The sequence below is a fragment of the Xyrauchen texanus genome, chromosome 3 (assembly GCF_025860055.1).
Source record: "Xyrauchen texanus isolate HMW12.3.18 chromosome 3, RBS_HiC_50CHRs, whole genome shotgun sequence".
Lineage (NCBI taxonomy): Eukaryota > Metazoa > Chordata > Actinopteri > Cypriniformes > Catostomidae > Xyrauchen > Xyrauchen texanus.
Genome location: NC_068278.1, coordinates 23,946,132 through 23,968,425, shown reverse-complemented (window position 1 = coordinate 23,968,425; position 22,294 = coordinate 23,946,132). Strand labels below are relative to the sequence as shown.

The window sequence follows — 22,294 nt, the reverse complement described above, 5'->3', positions numbered from 1 at the left end:
AGCACTCCTGTCAACCCGTTCCTTCACAAAATTTGTAGGATTATATATACTGCACTTAATGATGGTTCTATTACAGCATATTATCCATTTCATTTCATTCCATTCCTAAACCAATTCAAAGGCATTTAACCAGATAACACCAAATGCTATCCGAGCAGTGTGCTTTTCCATACATTATATTCGGCAAGTCCGCCCCAGCAATCAATAACCCCAAAGATTGTTCCGCTTATTAAACGTTCGGGCACCAGAATGCCTCTAACCATCGATATCTTATCAAATGCCTTACCACACTCTGTCTTGGTAACCATTCAGTAAACACAGCTTGCATGCTCAACACTATGTTTATCCTAGCCTACGTGATTCTGTGTTGCTCAGAAATCACTGTCAATACACAGTTCGATCCCAACATTCATCCCACCTTCTCAGACCTGCAAAATTATAGATAAACCAAAAAATCTGACTCTTCATTAAACAAAGCAAACAGATAAAGTTAAAAGGGACATTCAGTTCACATTTTGAACAAGTCAACCCCCATCCAACCTTACCAATCTAAGTCCCCTCTTGATCTGCTATTCCCCAATGATAATAGCCATGCAGTGCCAAGATTCTGGTTCCAAAAGCACCTCAAATCAGTCCTCCTCCAATCTGGCATCCCAGGCAAACAACAAATTCAATCTCTTGGTCACTAGTCCTCAGACGCATTTCACAGCTACACCAGATTCAATTGTTTCCACACCAGGAAAGCTCATCAATCACTAATCAGCTAATCCCCTATTAGTATCACTTGTCTCTATCACTCATGTGACCACCTGCCGTCGTCTCAATACATCCTACATGCACGCATGCGTATGTGTACATGTACGCACGTTTACGATTGTGTATTTGCATGGGTGTGCATACGTACATGTACGTGTGTTCGTATTTGTGTCTATTTATATATTAAACCAGAGAACTCCATTTCAAATTGCAGTAAGAGCCCTCGCATTTGAATGCTGCGTAAGCCCACACATGTTCACACATATAGTTGGCTCTCCCTTTCGAAGCGCTGTGTTGGATTTTCCATTCGGAAGCAGATTGGACCCACGTTCGGATGCATGCTGGGCTTACCCATTCGAATGCACAAGCTCATCCACATCCTCATATCACAGACTCTCCCCTCTGAGGCAATGGATGGGTTTTTTGTTTCAGATGCAGAGTGGAGCTCGTTCCAATGGATGCTGGGCTTACCCATTTGTATCGCAGTTTAAGCCCTCCCTTTCGAACGCAGCATGAGCCAACTCTCATTCTCACCTTCCCCGTGCAAATGCCATGACCCCATCCACTTCTATGATGAGTGGAGGTCTCCCACTGAATCGCAGTGTAGCCCCTCTTGACCAGCCAGTGTACAAGAACGCATCTTCAAACAAACGTGTAAAGCTCTCCCTCTATACAGCTTTTTTTTTGGGGGGTTACATTAACATTCGAATGACTGAAATAGAGTTAATTAACAGAGGTTCAGGAGGAGCATGTTAATTTTAATCTGACAAATCACAGCCCGTAAGAAGGAGTATATAAAATGCTGATTACCTGCTTCCCATGACAACTCTCCTGACATCCCACCCCCAACCCATCTCCACCTATTCTCTATATTTATTATTTATCTAAATAAGTAAAGTCCTCATTGTCTCGTAGAAGTCAGACCTTGAGGTTTCAGTTGGTCCTCCAGGATTATGAACTTGAAACCTAGAAAGTCGGCATGTGAACCATGAAGGATGAGACCGCTACACATACCGCTACACATAATGTGCTGCTGTAGCCATTTCCCGATGTATTGCATGTGATGAGTAGCAGCTTTATATTTTTTGACATAAGGGAAAAGCTTCTGATTGGGTACTTTTCGACCTATCAGCTGCGCCATGTAGAGATTCCTAACTGAATTTAATTGTCATATATATCTTGTTACATTGCACTTAAAATATGTGTTGTAAAATTGCATTTTTTTTTTCTGTGTGAATTATATTTTTAAAAACAGTTTGTTCAAAGTCACATGTAGAAAGTAAAACAGATCCATGGACTTTTGAAGTGCAAGTAGGTATAGCTGCAGGCTACAGACCTCCAAATGGGGGCAGAATCTCCAAAAGAGGGCGGTTATTCAAAAAAGGGGATGGTTTACACCAAAAGGGGGTGGGGTTACTCCAAAACGGAGTTACACCAACTCCAAAAGGGTTAAGGTTAGGGAAAGGGTTAAGTTAGGGGCTCCCTATACCTTTAACGCCGATTTGGAGCTCATGCCCCTTTTTGGAGCTAAACCTGTAGCTATACCCTTCTCTTTGAAGTGCCTTGTATTTTCTCACTGCCATGTTTTAATTTTACACATGAATGTATTCCCCTGCATGTATTGCTTTATCATTATTTTTACTCATGGTTTTCTCACATACAGTATAAACTGGAAGACATTTTGCCATTTTCCATTGCAGAAATCATGCATGTATCCTTTTTTTTTAAACAACTGGGATTGATTTGCATGTCAAAAGAGTTTGAATTAGTGACATAACATTTTATAACATGCTTTTCCTGCAAATGTTTCCCAGAGCTCTGAGTTTCTGATAGATCTCAAGTTTAGATAGGACTATTCTAAATAAACAAAACAAATACATATAAAAAAAAATTATATTCTTACAGATCATAAAATTATCTTCATATATATGTCCATGCATTTTATACTATGTTCCAATTTTCATGTTTGTGTATGTTATTATTATTATTATTTTTATTATTTTAGTTACTCTGGCTCTCATGAAAGTGACTCGCTGCACCCAAAGTCAATGGAAAATTAAATATTACTCATGAAGTTCATTTCACGTAATTTCAACCCAATATGTTTTGCATTGGGAAATTTAAGCCTAAACTTAAATGTAAACTTTAGAATAAAAACATAGTTTAGTGGATAATACAACCAGTCATTATTATTTTATTATAATTATTATTCATTTGAAATTGGATTCAGAAATCGTACACTGTGCCTTGGATGAAAAAAAAAAGAAGAACAAAAACAAAAACAGAAGCAACATTTTACATATGTGCATTGTGGCTTTTGAAGTTCAAAGCTGATTTGTAGAAGGAGCATCTTTTCTCCTCTCATAAACAAACAACATATATCAATAGAAAGTCGCAAGTAATAAATGTAGCATTTGGGAAAGACAGATCTCTCTTTTGTGAAGTCCTTCACACTGTGCCTGTCATCGCAATCAAATGTTACTGTTAGAAACAGCTTGAATGAAGTAAACTTAATTCATGATCTCAGCAAATTCATGGCTTTTAAGTTCTGTTTGTTTGCACTCTCTTTCTTTTAGAGAGCAGTGGCAATAAAATATTCAGGAGTGACACTTAAGCAACTGGTAGGCTCAAGCTAGTCTTGAAATGTTGTTGCAAATAGACAACTGGGTCCTTAAAGAATCTGACGTGACTCTCTGTTTAAGTTCTGTTTGCACTACTCTGCAAATACAAATACAATACAAGTCCAATGACTCACATGCAGCAGTTTGTAAAATTATGTCACTAACTGTTATGAAATACTTGTTAAATTATATACAGAGAAGAACATGTTTAAACATCTTTTCAGAGTAAATAATAAAAAAAAAACCTTCACCAAGGCCATCAAATACAAAAAAAAGAGAGCGAGAGAGAAATAATGTGCCTCTAAAGATAAAAACCATAAGAGAAAAGGTAACAGTTGAGAAAATGCATCACAAATGGTGAAAACAAGGTAGAAAAAAAGTGTTAAAATAAAACAATGCAATTATGTGAAAGAATTAGTTATGAAAATAAAGTCTGGTGACACTAATATTCGGAATTTCAGGTAGATACGTAGGTCACAGTCCAGTCATATACCAACAAAAGAAAAAAAAAAGAGTTTTAAGGAAATATGCATTTAAGTAAGTACTTAAATCTTAAGTAAGGTTTTTAGACTGAAAAGAGTGGTGTCTGATTCATTTATAGTGGCATTTACTTTTCTGTTAAGGCAAGATTCAAAAACATTTTGTTAAGCTTATAGTATATAGTGTACACATTTTATTGCAATGTTAAAATGACCAATCACAAGTTGATTCTTGACAAACTAACACTTTTTCCCATTCCCACTTTTTTCACATTTGTAAAATTATATGAGTATAATTCCAGCTGAATATCCTTAACACATGCCATTTTTTTATGCTGTTGCTTTGTTGTTCCTATGTATAATGTATGAATCCATATAAAAAAGAAAATGAGTGATACAATAACTCTTGTGTTTACAAATAGTATAGAGAAAGTAACATAGTGAAACTGGTCTTTACAGTATCCCTCCCTGTAATATATGTCACAGTTATGGCTAGTTCATGGAAAAGGTCCTGCATAAGTGTTGATGTGGTATTGTTGCTCTTTAGTTGGTGATATGAGAAATTAAGTGGTTTCACTTTTTACTGAGATTTATAGCAGTAAACCCCATAGAGCTTATGCTTTTTGTCAGGGAAACCAACAAAGCGAACGGCAGCCCCCGTGGGGCTGCAGTTCATCCTGGGCCTGGCAATCGGGTAACGAACACTACCATCGGCCAACCAACCGGCATCACAACGGTCGTATCCCAGCAGCTTCCAGGCAGCGTAGATATGGCCCACCTTTGCAATCTCAGCTCCATTGTTCTTGCATGCCTGGACAGCCTCATCATAGGACAGCTTCTTTGGTTGGATCAGATAGTAGAGGTGTCCTGTGATTTAAAAGGGATAGATGGAGGGTTTTTAGGGCTGTGACACTATGGAAAGTAGTGTTTAATTATGTTGGCTTAAAAAAGCCAACTTACTGTTCTACATTTGAGCCTCATTAGGATTTTTTACGAAATCCCTAAACAAAGACCAAACATATTAAATGTAGCTCCTCTTACAGCTTTCAAGCTAAATCCACCAAACTTGGCATAGACCTTCAGACTGTTCTTAGTTTCTGGAAAAAAATCCCAGAAAAGTATATAACAAAATATGGCCAGTCAAACCTTCAGCTGCCACTCCTTCCATTATGGTCATGGACATTTTCCGCTGCATCCTAAGTTTGCTAATAATTTCTCTCTCAAGAAGCCCAGCTCTTTCATCTTCTTGTGTTAAATGAAAAACTAACAGCATAACATTTTGTAATGACATGAGGGTGAGTAAATAATAATTTCTGGGTAAACTATCCCTTTAACTCACCTTTAAGGCTGGATGTGAAGCAGAACACATCATAACGACTGTTGGACTTGTCCTGCTGACCATAGTTTCTTAGTCCAGCTGAAGTCCTTGCGCCTCCGCAGGGCTCTCTGGGGTTGACGATTGGATACTGCACGGTTCCATCATTCAGCCAGCCAGCATTGCACCAATCCAGGCCACCTCTCCATGCCTCATAGAGCTGCTCAAATGAGGCAACCACAGCATCCTGCTCCAGGCATGCAGCCTCGGCATCATGGAAGTTAAGGTTGTAACGTCCCCGAAGAGGTGTGTATGGGAAAACAACCCCTGTGAATGAAAGTGAATCTTCCCCTAAGGAAATGTTCAGCTGTGTTTAACATCAACTCGCTTTGGTGAAGTCACTACACCAATGAACGAATGAGATCAATATTAGTAACAGCCTATTACTTTTACAGTGCTTCACTGCTTAGTTTCAAATATTTTCTTTGTACAGTGTTAGAATCATGGGAAAAACTGCATTTAAATGAAAATAAATTAATTGCATTGCTTAGGCTTTTTACAACTTCATTGTTCAAATCTTAACAATGGTTGTGCCAGCCTTTTTCAATATGCTCATGCACCTCACTTCTATGTGTAAAGATCCCCATTGTTTCTCTGGAGCCAAGTCTGCAATGGTTCTCTTGGCCAAAAGCAAGAACAAAAGATTTAGCTGGAGAATGAGCAAATGAGGATATCTTCTTAACATTTAAAGCATTTATGTGCAGCTCTGGGCATCTGTACAGTAGCTGACTGTTCTCTGAAATGAACAGCTGAAACACAACTAATGAAATGTAGAGTATGCTTTTTACAGGCAATGTGCTTCAGATTTCTGTTTCTGCTGCATAACAGTCAATAGAGACACAAACTATGTGTTGGAAATCTCTACTGTGTTATAACTATGTTGCAATTTTAAAACTGAAGTGTATTCTAATATTCCAATTTAAACCATGTTTAGGATGATTTCACCTAAAAGTTTAATATTGTGGCTCTGTGACACTATCAAAAAAGTGTGTTTGCACGACCTGTACAGTGCAAAACAGTAACATTGGCTCAACCAATGCTGTGAGTTTGGGGAGGGACTACCTGCTTGTACAAGCAAGGAAAGATGGGGGTGGGGGGATTTCTTGAATAGTTTTGAAAATTATTTTTACAATTCCGTTTGGTGATGATAGTGGCACAGAAATTACACACTCCAGTTTTAAGGTTCCATTTTATTGTGTTAGTCATCTTCTAAATTACTAATTGAAAATTTTATGTAAATAATTAACTATTGTCTCAAATAGCTACTAAATGTTGTATCACATCATGAAATAACAAAAAAAGCTACCTTGCAGTTCAAGGTCCACTTCGATGGTCTTGTCATTCAAGCCATTAATGACTTCACATATATAGGTACCATAATCTTTCAGATTTATGTCAGTCAGAACCAAAGTTGCATCATTGTTATCTGCCTCCAACAGGTAAACACGGCTTTGGAAATTTCCATAGGTCTTCTTGTGGAATCCCATGGAGATAAGCACGTCAGTTTCTGTAGAGTCATCTTCAATTTTGGTCCATTTGATTCTGTTTCCGAACAAACTGGTCTGACCCTCCAGGTGACAAGGCAGAGTGATATTGTCACCTCTGTTGGCATACACCTTGATCCTTGAGCCACTATCTGAAAATAAACAATGGAGATGTCTCTCACAAGGCTTTCTATGCACTGACACCACACAGTAGGTCAACTTTGTTTTACATTTACAAATTTGTCTTTTTACGGTGTCATGTAAATGCTTTAGTCATATGAAAGTGTACCAGTTTGATTTCAGACAAACAGACTTACTTAAAACAAAAGTAATTGTAGCTCAGCTTCTTCCAGCATGTATACAAGATGTTTTCACTCACACAGCCTTTTGTGGCTTATTGCTTTATTTGACATTTACTTGATACAACACAGTTTAGTGATCATATACTAAAGTTGTCATTACACTGAATCATCCACTGTTAATTTGATTTTATGGTCATCCATATATTTTGTGTTAAGGTTTTGAGAATAATTCTACAATCTGCATAACTTTGTGATGAACACCAAACTGAAAGACACAGTGCTACACAAACCACAACTGCAGGAAATAATCGAATTATGGTTCACTGGAATCAACTGATCTGTTTGGAAACACACTGTGGCTCATCTGTTTTCATGAAATGTCTTACCAAGGATTGTCCCATTTTGAATGAAATTTTTTCAAACTATTAAGACAGATGTTCTCCTCATAAATCTAAATGTTCTGATTGTAGATGCTGTGTATACATTTCTGGTAGTAGTTGCTGTGTCTGTTTGTGGTTAGGGGCATAATTGTCTCATTTGGCTCTTGAGGATGTTTCCGGATCTCTGCTTGAGTCCTAGAGGCCCCGATTCGTCACAGTTCCTTGTGTCAAGGAAACTAAAAATGACCCAAGATTTCTCCTCATCTGGTACAATCTATTATCAAAGTGTCCATTGTGCAGCAGACATGATTACATTTTGCTTTAGGCACCAACCAGTCTCCATTTCTCCATGGTTTAAAATGTCTGCAGATGCTTTTTGCTAAATCATTCAACCTGTATCATCATTCAAGTGAGAAATTTTACTAAATGCCTGTGTATGCCACATTATCAAGTAAGATTAAAGGTTTATCTTTAATCTATTCCAGTTGATTTTTTGTAAGCATGGCTATTACTAATAGTTTTGTGGCCCATCAATCTGAGAAACAAAGACTTATTTTCTAAGACCAGACTGATTTATAATTTAGGGTGTGCTACTACATCTGTTGTCACATATTTATCTTTGGTAGCACATAAACTAAAATAGACAAACACAGTTTTTGTCCCAAGGACTTGCCTACAATTTAAAATGAAACAAGCACCTAGTATGAACTGCAATTATAACATTACAAATTATTTATATAATAAAACCAATACCACTTCCATTGACCAAACTGTTTCTCTCCATTTTCCCTTGATTTCCCTTTTTGTTTTTTGTTTTTTTGTTTTTTTTTATAAAAATAATTTATTCCATGTATAGCATGGTACTTCCCAATGCTTCATATGTGCAAAAGAGTATGAATTATATACGTTCGTTTGATTACTGTCTTGGTGTTAGGAATGAGGCAGCGAGGAGAGAGGATCTAATTGCAGGCTTCTTTATTATTAACAAAATACAAAACAAACACAAAGGAAAAACCCTCGATGGGGAAACAAACATAAACTAAGAACTCAGGCAGGGAAACACAGATCAGGCTTGACAACATTCAGCGAACGACAAGGAGTGAACAAAAAGCAGGGCTTAACTAACCAGGGAGTGATGACTGAATTAGACACAGGTGAGAACAATGAACAAAATGGCAGTGGTGATGGCAGGTGGATTCTGGGAAGTGTAGTACATTTAACAATGACAAGTGAAACCCAGGGCAGACAACAAGGGAATTGTGACATAGCCCCCCTCAAAGGAGCGGCTTCCAGAGTTCAGGTGGTCTGGGAGCTGGCCACCAGGCAAGGATAGGTTCAGGAGGCCTGGGAGCTGGCCACAGGGCAAGGACAGGTTTGGGGAACCTGGGAGGAGGCCACAGGACGGGAACAGGGTCAGGTGGTCTGGGAGCTGGCCACCGGGCAAGAACAGGGTCAGGAGGCCTGGGAGCTGGCCACCCGTCAGGAACAGGGGCCCTGGGAGGAGGCCACAGGACAGGGACTGGGTCAGGGGGCCTGGGAGGAGGCCACAGGTCAGGGGCCGGGTCAGGAGGCCTGGGAGGAGGCCCTAGAGGCGGTGACCTGGAAGGCTCGGGAGGCGGAGCCGTAGGGGGCTCGGGAGGCTCTGGAGGCAGAGCCGTAGGAGGCTCTGGAGGCTCGGGAGGCGGAGCCGTAGGAGGCTCTGGAGGCTCTGAGGGCGGAGTCGTAGGAGGCTCGAGAGGCAGAGCTGTAGGAGGCTCTGGAGGCTCAGAGGCCTCAGGGGGCGGAGCCGTGGGAGGCTCAGGAGGTAGAACTGAGGGAGGCTCAGGAGGCAGAACTGAGGGAGGCTCAGGAGGCGAAGCCCTGGAAGGCTCTGGAGGGGGAGCCATAGGAGGCTCGGGAGGCGGAGCTGAGGAAAGTGGCACCGTAGGAGGCTCTAGAGGCGGAGCCCTGGGAGGCTTGAGAGGCTTGAGAGGCGGAGCCCTGGGAGGCTCGAGAGGCTCGAGAGGCGGAGCCCCGGAAGGCTCGAGAGGCCAAGCTCTAGGAAGCCTGGGAGGCTGAGCTCTGGAAAGCTCGGGAGGTGGAGCTCTGGAAAGCTCGGGAGGCTCGGGAAAGCTCAGGAGGCGGAGCTCTGGAAAGCTCGGGAGGCGGAGCCCTGGGAGGCTCGGGAGACTTAAGAGGCAGAGCCCTGGGAGGCTCGGGAGGCTCGGGAGGCGGAGCCCCGGGAGGCTCGGGAGGAGGAGCCCTGGGAGGCTCGGGAGGAGGAGCCCTGGATACTGGCTCTTGGACGGTCAAGGCTACAGGCGCTGGCTCAGGGACATCGGAGGCTACAGGCGCTGGCTCACTGACATCGGAGGCTACAGGCGCTGGCTCACTGACATCGGAGGCTACAGGCGCTGGCTCACTGACATCGGGGGCTACAGGCGCTGGCTCACTGACATCAGAGGCTACAGGCGCTGGTTCACTGACCTTCGGGGCTGCAGGCATTGGCTGGTTGGCCGTGGTTAGCGGAGGCTGGAGAGCAGAGGCCTTTCTTCTCCTCCTCCGGGCGGATGAAGTTAGCAGCGCTGGTTCGTTGACCACGGCAGGCGTGGGGGTTGGCTCACTCACCGTGGCTGGAGAGGAAAGCCCAGAGGCGGGAGCTGGGATCTGGAGAGGTGGTTCCCCGGCAGCGAACTCCTCCAAGATGAGTCCCACGTACTCCCGCCAGGTGCAGTCTCCGGTCTCCGGGAGTTCCCACCACCGGTGTTTGGGAACACCGAACCGGTACGCCACCTTCAGAGTGTGGTCATCCCAGCCGGTGCAACTGGCCACGTTGGTGAAAAAGTAGGAGAACTCCCGGACAGTCAAGTCTGCCTGTGTCAGCTCCATGAGGAACCCTGCTAGATCCATAGTTGGTCGTTCGTTCTGTTAGGAATGAGGCAGCGAGGAGAGAGGATCTAAATGCAGGCTTCTTTATTATTAACAAAATACAAAACAAACACAAAGGAAAAACCCTCAATGGGGAAACAAACATAAACTAAGAACTCAGGCAGGGAAACACAGATCAGGCTTGACAACATTCAGTGAACGACAAGGAGTGAACAAAAAGCAGGGCTTAACTAACCAGGGAGTGATGACTGAATTAGACACAGATGAGAACAATGAACAAAATGGCAGTGGTGATGGCAGGTGGATTCTGGGAAGTGTAGTACATTTAACAATGACAAGTGAAACCCAGGGCAGACAACAAGGGAATCGTGACACTTGGCTGTATTACCGTGCGTTCAGACCAGAGGCGGCGAGAGCGTCAAATCGACCGGAAGTCATTCATTTTTAATGACAGCCAACGTCTCTCGGCGGCAAGAAGCGGCGCGGCGAGTCTTGGGCGGTGTGGGCGTCAGATGAAAGTTCAAGTGCAGTCAACAGTATGGTACTGAGCTGTGACGCGGTTAGGTGGCAACCTATTGAAATATAGAAGTGCTCCGCTCTAGCGAAGTCTAGAGAACACAATAATGTAAACTTTGGTTCACACCAAACATTAGTTCTGAAGATAAAATGGAGGAGAAACTAATTATTGCCGTAGCGGGTTTCCCAGTAATATATGATCTGTCCCTGTTTGCTTACAGGGATATAAAACAACCAAGACCACAGTTATTATTACAAATGTATTTTATTTTGATAACAAACAACTATAATTTTAATTACTTTCTGCCATCGATCAATTTCTTATTTTCACATTTTAAAGAGTTCATAAGGATATACGCTACTTGTGATAGGTCGGCAAAAAGTAAATGGTCGACATGTCTGTATGCTTAAATTGTGGCCCCTTTAAATATAGTTCACAAAACAAAGCATTCTGAACAAACATTGCCGCCTATTTCAACTACGTCAGAGCGTCCACGAGCGTCCTCGAGCATTGAAGGCAGGGCAGCCAGAGTGAACGTACGGTTACTGCGTGCACAATATGTGACAAAAAAGCGGTGTAGCACTCGCTGGAAAAAGTAGCTTGTTGTGAAAACACTGTTGTGAAAACACTTCACTTTTAGTAATCTACACTGTAAAACGTATCGGTTACCTAACGTAACCTCGGTTCTCTCTAGATGAGGGAACGAGTATTGCGTAAGCTAGCTTACGCTATGGGAAAGATTAATCTTTTCTGAGATATTGAAGCCAAAAAATTATCCTTAATTTTTGTATCCATTGTCAACGCAGTGCGGCAGCTGCAGACCTTGAGCGGGCTAGCTAGCGAGCTCATAGGTTGCTCTGCGGCAACTGCTGCAGCCTATAGACGAGCTTGGGCAAACTCGCATCCAATGAGAGGCGTCCGCGCGCTCACTGCATCAAAGCCCGCCAAAATGGGCGTGACTAGAGTGCATATAAGCGTAGTTCGTAGGCTGGAACCCTGGTTTTCATTGACTGAAGCGAAAAGTCGCTCTTGGCGTGAGCACGGCCGGCTACGCAATACTCGTGAGGGAACGAGTATTGCGTAAGCTAGCTTACGCTATGGGAAAGATTAATCTTTTCTGAGATATTGAAGCCAAAAAATTATCCTTAATTTTTGTATCCATTGTCAACGCAGTGCGGCAGCTGCAGACCTTGAGAGGGCTAGCTAGCGAGCTCATAGGTTGCTCTGCGGCAACTGCTGCAGCCTATAGACGAGCTTGGGCAAACTCGCATCCAATGAGAGGCGTCCGCGCGCTCACTGCATCAAAGCCCGCCAAAATGGGCGTGACTAGAGTGCATATAAGCGTAGTTCAGTAGGCTGGAACCCTGGTTTTCATTGACTGAAGCGTAAAAGTCGCTCTTGGCGTGAGACACGGCCGACTACGCAATACTCGTTCCCTCATCTAGAGAGAACCGAGGTTACGTTAGGTAACCGACACGTTCTCTTCACGAGAGGTTCTCTCGTATTGCGTAAGCTAGCTTACACTACGGGAACCCATTGTCAACGCCGTCGCGCCAAGCGTCCACTGTATGAGCCCCAGGGAATTAAGGGGGACCCGGGGAGCCCTTATGAGTGGGGAAATAATATTTGGCCGGCAAGAATGCGGGTCATTGATTGTGTAATACATAAGCACATAGTGGGAAGGGAACGACAGAGCGGCGGTGCCGGTCTGTGTGGAATGTGTCCCATCAGTGCAGCTCACCAGGGGAGCTGTAGCATATTAAACCGCTAGTAGTTTTGCCTGCAGAGCGGGCACTTCCATATTGTAAAATCTGACAAAGGTGGAGGGGGAAGTCCATCCCGCTGCCACACATATGTCGTGAATGGAAATCCCGCTGGACCATGCCCACGAGGATGCCATGCCTCTAGTGGAGTGAGCCCTAATGCCCTACGGGCATGGCAGGTCTTTTGACGCGTATGCAGCAGCAATAGCGTCCACTATCCATCTAGATAGTGTCTGTTTCGAGGCGGCGAGACATTTGGTGCGCCCTCTGAACGAAACGAAAAGCTGCTCAGAGCGTCTGAAAGCGGCGGAGCACGCAGTATTTACATTTACATTTACATTTATGCATTTGGCAGACACTTTTATCCAAAGCGACTTACAGTGCACTTATTACAGGGACAGTCCCCCCTGGAGCAACCTGCCTTGCTCAAGGGCCCAACAGTGGCATCTTGGTGGTGCTGGGGCTTGAACCCCCAACCTTCTGGTCAGTAACCCTGAGCCTTAACCACTGAGCCACCACAATCACTGTATACAATCTCAGTGCTCTGACCGGGCAAAGGAGATTGGCGTCGCGTTCGCTATCGGGTGCTGGCAGCGCCGATAGGGAAATGACCTGTGCTCTGAAAGGAGTACCGATCACCTTGGGAACATAGCCGTGTCTAGGCTTTAAAATGACCTTGGAGTCACTTGGTACAAACTCAAGACACGCAGCGCTGACAGACAGCATGTGAAGGTCTCCCACACGTTTGACTGATGACAGGGCAGTCAGAAAAACGGTTTTGAGTGAAAGGTATTTCAAATCCACGGATTGAAGTGGTTCGAAAGGGGGGGGCTTTCATAGTTTCGAGAACTATAGAAAGATCCCAGATAGGAACCGATGGGGGGTGCGGGGGGTTCATCCTTCTAGCTCCCCTGAGGAAGCGGATGACCAGCTCATTTTTACCCCATGACTGGCCGTGCAGGGGTTCAGCGAACGCCACAACGGCCGCCACATACACTTTGAGCGTGGATGGGGATCGCCCTTATCCAGCAGCTCTTGTAGAAATAGGAGCAGCAACGACACCCCACATGTCCGCGGGTCCAGGTCTCTGTCGGTGCACCATTTTGAGAACACAGACCATTTTGACGCATAGAGTCTTCTCGTGGAAGGGGCTCTAGCGTGTATGATGGTGTTTATTACTCCTTCTGGCAGAGCGACGGGTAGTCGTTGATCACCCACGCATGCAGCCCCAGCTCTGGGTGGGAATGCCAGATTGTGCCGCGAGCTTGAGAGAGGAGATCTGCTCTCACTGGGATGGGCCACGGCGCTGTCAGTGACAGCTGCGTAAGCTCCGGGAACCATGTCTGATTCTCCCAACGCGGGGCTATGAGGAGCACAGAGTGACACGTTTCCCTGATCCTCTGCATTACCTGTGGCAATAGCGAGACGGGAGGGAAGGCATAAAGCGGGCGTCTGGGCCAGTCCTGGGCCAGCGCATCCTCGCTTTTCGAGAAAAATATTGGGCAGTGAGAGTTCTCTTTGGACGCAAAGAAGTCTATCTCTGCTCTGCCGAATAGGTGCCATAACGTCTGGACTGTTTGAGCGTGCAGGGACCATTTCCCTGGGGGAATATTGTCTCTGGACAGTCTGTCCGGGCCGTCGTTCAGATGGCCTGGCACGTGCGTCGCCCTCAGCGAGCGCCGGTGGCACTGGGACCAACTCAGTATGCGTTTTGTCAGATGGAAGAGGTTCCTGGATCTGACACCGCCCTGACGGTTTAGGTAGGATACCACAGATCTGTTGTCCGAACGGACCAGGACGTGGTGACCCTGAATGACCGGAGAAAGCGCATGCGCGTACTCGACCGCTATCATTTCCAGACAATTTATGTGAAGGAGCTTTTCCTGAACTGACCATAGGCCGAAACCGGAGAGCCCTCGCGAGACGGCGCTCCAACCCGTGTTGGACGCGTCTGTCGAGATGACTTTTCGGCGAGATACAGCTCCCAATGTCACTCCCCACTGATACAATTCGGCCACTGTCCAGGGCTGCAGAGCTGAAATACAGGTCTGAGTCACCTTGATGGGCTGGCAGCCTGTGGCCCAAGCCCGGCAAGACGTGCAGGTGTTTAGTCAATGCTGAAGCGGGCGCATGTGCAGTAAACCCAGCTGAAGTACTGCTGCGGCTGAGGCCATGCAGCCTAGCACTCTCTGAAATTTCTTCAGAGGTGTGAGGCTGTTCATCTGAAATGACGCGGCTAGTCGTATAGTTCTAGTCCAAGGAAGGAAATTGCCTGACTGGGCTGTAGTGAGCTCTTGGTCCAATTGACTGCAAGGCCCAAACTGTTCAGATGACTGAGGAGAACTGTCCTGTGAGACAGAAGCTCCGTATGTGATTGTGCCAAAATCAGCCAATCGTCCAAATAGTTCAGAATTCGCAAACCCTGACTCCGCAGGGGTGCGAGCGCCGCGTCCATGCACTTTGTGAAAGTAAGGGGTGCTAAGGACAGGCCGAACGGAAGGACGGTGTATTGATAAACCTGGCCGTCAAAGGCGAATCTCAAGAATGGCCTGTGACGGGGATTTATCTGAATCTGAAAGTATGCATTTTTCAGATCGAGAGAAATAAACCAGTCCCCCTGGCGCACATGCGCGAGGAGTTTGCTGGTTGCAAACGGTCTTTTTGCAAGCGCTTTGTTCAAAACCCTGAGATCTAATATTGGTCTGAGGCCACCGTCTTTCTTGGGGACAAGAAAATAATGACTGTAAAACAGGCCTCAGGGGAGGCGGCACTCTCTCTATGGCCCTTTTGCACAGAAGGTTTGCTATTTCTGAACGAAGCATGCACGCTGCTTCCGTGTTCACAGTAGTTTCGAGCCGCGCTCTGAAGCAAGGAGGACGGCGATCGAACTGTAGCAAATAGCCCTGTTTTATTGTGCTTAACACCCATTCGGATATCCCTGGAATATCTTCCCATGCTTTGAAGCGTAATGTTAGAGGGTGAATGGCCAAATCGCTCTGATTGCCGCATACAGCAGCTGAACAGAATGTGTGAGCCGCTTACTGTGCTTATGCTGGACTGTTCGCAGACAGCATGGACAGGCTGTTCTGTGAGTGACTTCCCGATTGAGGTGAATGGGGAAAGAGTCACGTCTGTTAAGTGATGCACAAGCATAGCCACGGGCACGGGACTTACATACAGAGAAGTGTTTGCTGGCCGTGTGACAGAGCGGGCAGAGAATGGGCGCGCGCACGTATTCGTGAGCGCATTTATTGACTCTAACACTCGAGTGGTTCGTAACCGCTTTTGAGTGTGCTCTGATGGGGACACGGAACGTGTAATGCTTGTGCGTAGAGGTGAACACTGAATTGTGGGCACATTTTGTACACATAAGGCTGGTCGTGTGACAGAGCGGCCAGAGAATGGGCGTGCTTATTAACCCTAACACTCGAGCGGGTCATAACCGCTTTATGTGACTGTGTTCTGATAGGGACATGGGACGTGTAATGTGTGTAGGGGTGAGCACTGGATTGTGGGCACATTTTCTACACATAAGGCATGTTTACTCTTTACAAGATTTCTTTGGGTCGCCGTGAAAACGGCGTTTGAGTGCAGGCAAACGGGTAGTATCACCGGCTTGTTGGCTGCTGAATCCACCACTGCAGTAGCCTGAGAGAAGGGGACTGACAGGGGGCGAAGCTTTGACGGTGGTCCGGCCGTGGCGGGACTGAGCCGTCATTTTCTCAACAACGCTAGGAGGATTTCGGTTGCTCAGGTTTCAGTACAATCTTAGGCCGAGGCCCGCAGGGGCGGCGGTCTCGCGGCGGCTGTCTGAGCCTGATCGAGGGCGGCCACCCTGTCGACGCTGAGAAGTCTGGCTTGTTGAGCTGGGCACTGTGAAGAGGCTCGTGCAGGAGGCTGGTCACGTGGGCGGCCTGCAGAGGAGCTAGCGCGACGAGGCAGAAAGAGATTCATGGCTTGGGCTTCGAGAAACGGTCAACAATGCCACTCACCGCGGAACCGAAGAGACCGGACAGAGAGAGCGGCGCATAGTGCGTTCAGCTTCTCCCATGTCGGCTAGTCAGATCTGAAACAGCCTCTGTCTGTAAGACGGCCATGGAATGCAGAGCAGATGCAGCTTGGCCAGCCTGACCACTCCTCGCTGTCCGAAGCCATGATGGAACAGCCCTTATCCTCCGCTTCTTCGTCCGAGATGGCAGCAGAGCAGCCGCTCGGCGGCAACTGCGCTGGCGTCCGGTGGGCGGGTAGGGTGAAGGCGATGCTCGAGGAGGGGCTCGGCGAGGCAATCGCTTCTACCACTGGTTCCGGCAGCCTTTGAGAGCGGCGCTTTTTCTGCGCGGCTGAATGGAAGGCGGCGCTGGCTTCGGTCCTGACTGCTTCGAGTCGAGCCCGCTGGGTCGACATCGAAGCTCCTCGCAGAGATCGCATCCGCCTTCAGCGAGGGCGAGCTCTGCATGCCCCAGTCCCAGGCAGAGAGCGCCAGATGGCGTGGCGGTCTCCGGTGCTGAGAGGGGCGGCATGAGGCGCAAGTGGAGCGAGGCATCTTTAAAAGACGCTCAGTACTCTTTTGTGAAGTTCGTAAGAACTAGCTTGCTTTAAAAGGATACGTCGCCGGATGGCGTAGCTCGCAGGACGGCTGAAGGTGGCGAAGACGGCCGGCTTCTTCGGCGCTGTCCACGCTTGCTTGATGCCCCTTGAGCGGCGACGGCTTCCAGTTCAGAGATGCGAAGAGCTCAGCTGAAGAGATGAAAATCAGGGTTCCAGCCTACTGAACTACGCTTATATGCACTCTAGTCACGCCCATTTTGGCGGGCTTTGATGCAGTGAGCGCGGGCGCTCTCTCATTGGATGCGAGTTCTCCCAAGCTCGTCTATAGGCTGCAGCAGTTGCCGCAGAGCAACCTATGAGCTCGCTAGCTAGCCCGCTCAAGGTCTGCAGCTGCCGCACTGCGTTGACAATGGATACAAAAATTAAGGATAATTTTTTGGCTTCAATATCTCAGAAAAGATGAATCTTTCCCGTAGCGTAAACTAGCTTACGCAATACGAGAGAACCTCTCGTAAGAGAACAGCATCTGTCTGCCTAATGACACCTAATTTACCAGATTACAGTTCCTAATGACACCTAATTTACCTAAATACCTAATGAACCTTCTGACAGTTTTTTCAAGAAACTTAGACATTGATCAGGCACAATGCATTGAGTTACAGGACAGACTGGTCACACTGTGAATTTGACAACAGAGTGGTGCCAAATTCGAGTTTTAATTTTAGCTGTAATTGATCTAAAACAGGAATGCATATTTTATGAACTCTACCACCTAACCCAAATCCCATCCCTAAACCTAACTATCTGGAGTAAAAATTTAATAATAGAGGGAAAATGCAACCTTCAAATTACACATCATTGTTGATGTTAACGTGATTACTTCCTGGTTCCAATGGGACCATGTTCTAATTGATGAAAAACTGTGTCATGGGGGACAGCACTGAAAGTTTGCAGTATGGGGTTGATTTCAGGGTACATAAACCTTCTAAAGATATATATGTAAATTTCCTCCTTGATCATGCTGTACAGGAAGTGCCTTAATGATGGAAGGTGTAAATGAAGAATATCTTCAACCATTTTATTGTTTTTCTGCCTGTGACTTTCCAGAATCGTACTTAATTACATGTGCACAGGCTCTGTTATACTTCTGAACAGCATGTTCTACAATTTAACCATTACACAAAGAAGTAGCATTACCACATGGTGTCTTAACCACACCAAAGCTTTTCCTTAAAGGAAAGTCTTTCCAACTAAGAAAACCTTTTCCACATGTTTGAACCTGAGATGGAAATATTTAGCAGGCACTCATAATTTTTTACCTTTTGCTTCAAACTTACCTTAGCCTACTATTACCCTGAACTCAACTGATCATGAACCTCCCCAACTAAGTAACTGTCCTGCCACCTGTTTTTACTATGAGTGGAGTCATCCGCCATCTGTTTCACTGATCAATAACTACATTAAAAGAGCATGTTATAAAATTTATGAGCAACTGATGAGAGAATCCTAAAACTAAAATCTACATTTTTCAAGAAGCTCTTACATTCATTTTCAGATCAGATACCATTTACCACTTTAGTGTGAGTCACGCACTCTCTCTCACACTTTATTCCTAATAAACTCTCACTTAGGACACAGTGTGCCAATGTTACAAGCTGGAAACAGAGGAAACAAATGAGTTCATCAAATGATTAAGCACACTCTACAGTGATGACAGCAGCTACCAGTTTCTGAAATTTACAACTAAGCTTTTTGGAACTGAGCTCCACACACAAAAGATTAAAAGAAAGAGCTCTTTTTTGGGGGGTAGAAAATATACAAAATGTCATTGATGGGGAGATTTTGAATCAGTTTTGCTCATTTTTCAACCTCTCAAATTTCAACCCAAACCCACATACCCATAAACTTCTCCATATACCCAATTCCTACGGCACCCCATCCCCCATTTCTACCCACCCATTATTCTTGCTTTCATAAGCAAATAGAAGGAAAGTGTTTACATTTGCCTGGCAGAATGGAAGCACTGCAGTATTTTAAATATTTAAAGGTGCCTCTTTCCTGACCACCAAGTACACATCAATTTGGTGTGAGACAGGATAGATTATGAAATGTATATATTTTTAGTGGAAAATATTATAATTGATACAGACAATATGGAACAAAAGAAGCACTCATACATAAAATTTGGACTGACTAGAGAATTAATAATCATGAAAGGTTTGTGTGTGTGTTTGGTGTAAACATAATAGTGTAGCTGCATTAAATTGACCATGTGTCATATAAATTCAAGAATATTTAGGTAAAAACGTATTTGATGTCTGATTTTACATTTCTGAAATAAACACATTTAAAAAGAAATTATGCTTGACAAAAAAATAAAAGTAAGAGTGTAAAACAAGATAGTGATGCAGAGAGAAAAGCAGGCAAGACTCATATCAGATCAAAAAGCAGTAGGGGAAAATTGGTTATAAAACAAAGTCATCCGAAATAGCTGTAAACTGCAACAGAAACAGTGAGGCTGACATAAATGTACATTAACACAGACATTCAACATGGTAATTTAATATATATATGTTTTTGGCGCCCATTGGCAGCTTGAATGCATCTGCTTTATAAACTGTGGCTTTGGAGCCCTTTAAGATGCAACAAACTCAAAACAATCCTAAATGCATGGAAACACTGATTAGTCCTCCACATCTGTGTATACATGCCTCACATGGAAATACTCCCTCTCAGATGGGTTCAACAGTCCTAATGGCTACATTTACTTCCAAAACTTTGCTAAGCAAGTGGAGATCAGCATGAGGCATGAACATGAGTTATTGCACACAGCTGGGATGGGACCCCCTCTCTCATAACCATCCTACTTGTGCATTGACATGTAGGCTCTCTCTTCCATTCTTTTATGTGTTAAAGTCAGTTTATTTTAAAGCCTCTTTCTCAGTTCCACACTATCACCCCATTTCTCTCTACCCTCACACACAAAGCCATTCTCTTTCTCAATCACCCCCCACCCGTTTCAGTCATCATTGACTAATGGCTGCATTATGCCTTGAGCAGAGCATCCATGAATCAGGCCTGTCTTGAGCAGTCGCTAAGAGCTCTAAACCATACAAAACTTTCCCTCCTGCCTCCTGTCCCCACCTCTTCTCCCTGAGCCCCAGCCCAGACCAAGCCCAATCCAAGCAAACCCACCGACTTTTAAGACGTAATGGTCTCAGAGGGAAAAGATAGAGTCATTTGGACTGTTTAGCAAGGGGCTGTTAATCTTGCACTGGTTCTTGACAGATTACATATACTCAGTGGCATCAGTTTGACTAAATTAATTGTGTGAAGTTAGAGGATCTGGCAATTCCCGTAGTCTCAAACACACAGCTGCAAACGGGGCACAAAAAGGTCCACTGTGTGGCTCCTAAACGTGAGTTGCCATTACCAAACTCATGACATCATTGGCCAACAGAAGCAAAGGAAAAGGTATTACTGTACATCTGCACACAGATTTCATGCTCAGTTCTGTGACAGCTTCCCTTCCCCACTAATTGTCAACTGCTAAATACCGTTAAACAACTGTTAAATTACCTTTGTCAGATGTTTTAGATCGGAACTAGTGGGTTGTGACCCGAATATTTTCTAATAGGGTCACAAACTACAGGAAAAAACAATGCTAAATGCAAATAATAAAATGCAACTAAACATCTAATTGTAAATAGTTAGGAGAGCAAAATAAATAGACTTATAAACTTGTAAAAGGAAGGAGACAATGCTTTATTATTTTTTGTATTTGACCTCAGAGGCCAAGCTCTTTTGAATTTTGCTTCAACTCCGTCACTTAGCATATAGCCCAAAAAGGCACCACCAGAAAATAAAAAAAGATTACTTAAAATACGGGTTCGCTTGCAGAGAGAATAAACATGGTTTGTGACAACCACAGTTTTTTTTTGTTGTGAATTGTAAAATTTTGTATTGTGTAGGGTTACCACATGATGTCCATTGTAAAATCTGTGTCCTGAAGCAAAACCAATGGATAGATGATGAGAATATTTGTGTGTGTGTTTGTGTGCATGTGTATAAAGGGAGGTGTCTTGGTGTATTTTACAATTCAACAGGATTTATTGGGATTGCATTGTTGAATTAATCACATTGAGGAAATTAGTACATTCATACACGGTAAATAGTTTTTCCTTTTAAAATATATTATTCTTATTTTTTTGTCTTATTATTCATTCTCATCAGACTGTTACACTAAATGACATATTTTTTTTCTGTTATGAGCAGTTTCTTCTGTGCAGTGTGGATCTTTGAGTTTTATTAAAATCATCCTCCACACTCACATGCTTCATATGCATGCTGAACAGTAAATTCATCCATCCATCTATCCATCCATCCATCCATTCATGCACAAAAGCATCATAAGTGTTTCTTACCTTGTGCTCCAATATGTAGATTTAGACTAGTAGTAAGTAACGCCAAGAAAAACAGGGCAAGCATCTTTTTATCTTTTTTGCCTAAAAGCCTCTTAACTGGAAAAACAATTAAAAAAGAAGGGGTAAAAATAAGTGAAATCAGGTAACAAAAATTGAGAGTACAGACAAAACACTCTTCCCGTTGTTGTCGATGAAGAGGTGAAGGTGTTGGTAGATGTGCCACAAGAAATGTTGGGCTCCTCAGAGGTCCATACAAAAGGCTTATATTGAAGCCTTGGCCAATTGTGGCCACCCCCACTCCCCTCAGAGAGCGAGCCCATCACCCTACTTTTTTTGTGTGCAGACTCCCTCATTTAAGAACTGCTGCCCTTTTCCTCCATTAATGGTTCTCTGCTTAGATTTAAGAGGAGATGTGGCATGTGTGGACTGCAATGTATTGTTTGTGCTGGCTACATTATGCATAGCAAGTTTTATACAAAGTTTATCTAAAATGTCTTTAAACTCAGATAAACTCTCTCACTGATAATGTGATGGTCTATAACACATTACTGGTTTGGAAGGACGTGAGAAAAAAATCTGAATATCCCTCCAAATATATCCATTCACTCCCCTTTGGCTTTGAACCCGGACTTTCCCATTCAGATAAGGAGTATTAGGTTGCTGGACTGGAGTTTTAGAGGTTTGTCTGACTTCTCAGGAATGTTTACCTCTGATCATTTGCACAAATTAGAACAGAGTTTGGTATACCCTCCCAAGACTTTTTTAAATATCTTCAAA

The 22,294-nt window shown here is 44.3% G+C and overlaps 1 protein-coding gene across 2 annotated transcripts; it reads right to left on the bottom strand.

Annotated features, from left to right (window-relative positions):
• Positions 1-4,035: 4,035 nt before the first annotated feature.
• On the bottom strand, positions 4,036-21,758 carry hapln1a (hyaluronan and proteoglycan link protein 1a). Of its 2 annotated transcripts, none has more exons than XM_052105470.1 (4): positions 21,518-21,758; positions 6,538-6,867; positions 5,196-5,522; positions 4,036-4,723 (listed from the first exon to the last, which is right to left on the bottom strand). In XM_052105470.1, the coding sequence occupies exons 1-4, from the start codon at positions 21,579-21,581 to the stop codon at positions 4,437-4,439; spliced, it is 1,008 nt and encodes a 335-aa protein (XP_051961430.1). In that variant the 5' UTR covers positions 21,582-21,758; the 3' UTR covers positions 4,036-4,436. The 2 variants fall into 2 exon arrangements, with proteins under 2 accessions (XP_051961430.1, XP_051961439.1); XM_052105479.1 differs by having other exon boundaries at positions 5,196-5,498.
• Positions 21,759-22,294: the final 536 nt, after the last annotated feature.

What these genes read in the sequence shown, in the direction of transcription:
- hapln1a (XM_052105470.1), bottom strand. Translation starts at nt 21,581, where the DNA reads ATGCTTGCCCTGTTTTTCTTGGCGTTACTTACTACTAGTCTAAATCTA. An exon ending in TCTACATATTGGAGCACAAG is followed by an intron (nt 6,868 to 21,517) that starts GTAAGAAACACT and finishes GTTTATTTTCAG; the next exon opens with ATAGTGGCTCAAGGATCAAG. An exon ending in CTTCACATCCAGCCTTAAAG is followed by an intron (nt 4,724 to 5,195) that starts GTGAGTTAAAGG and finishes TTTAAATCACAG; the next exon opens with GACACCTCTACTATCTGATC.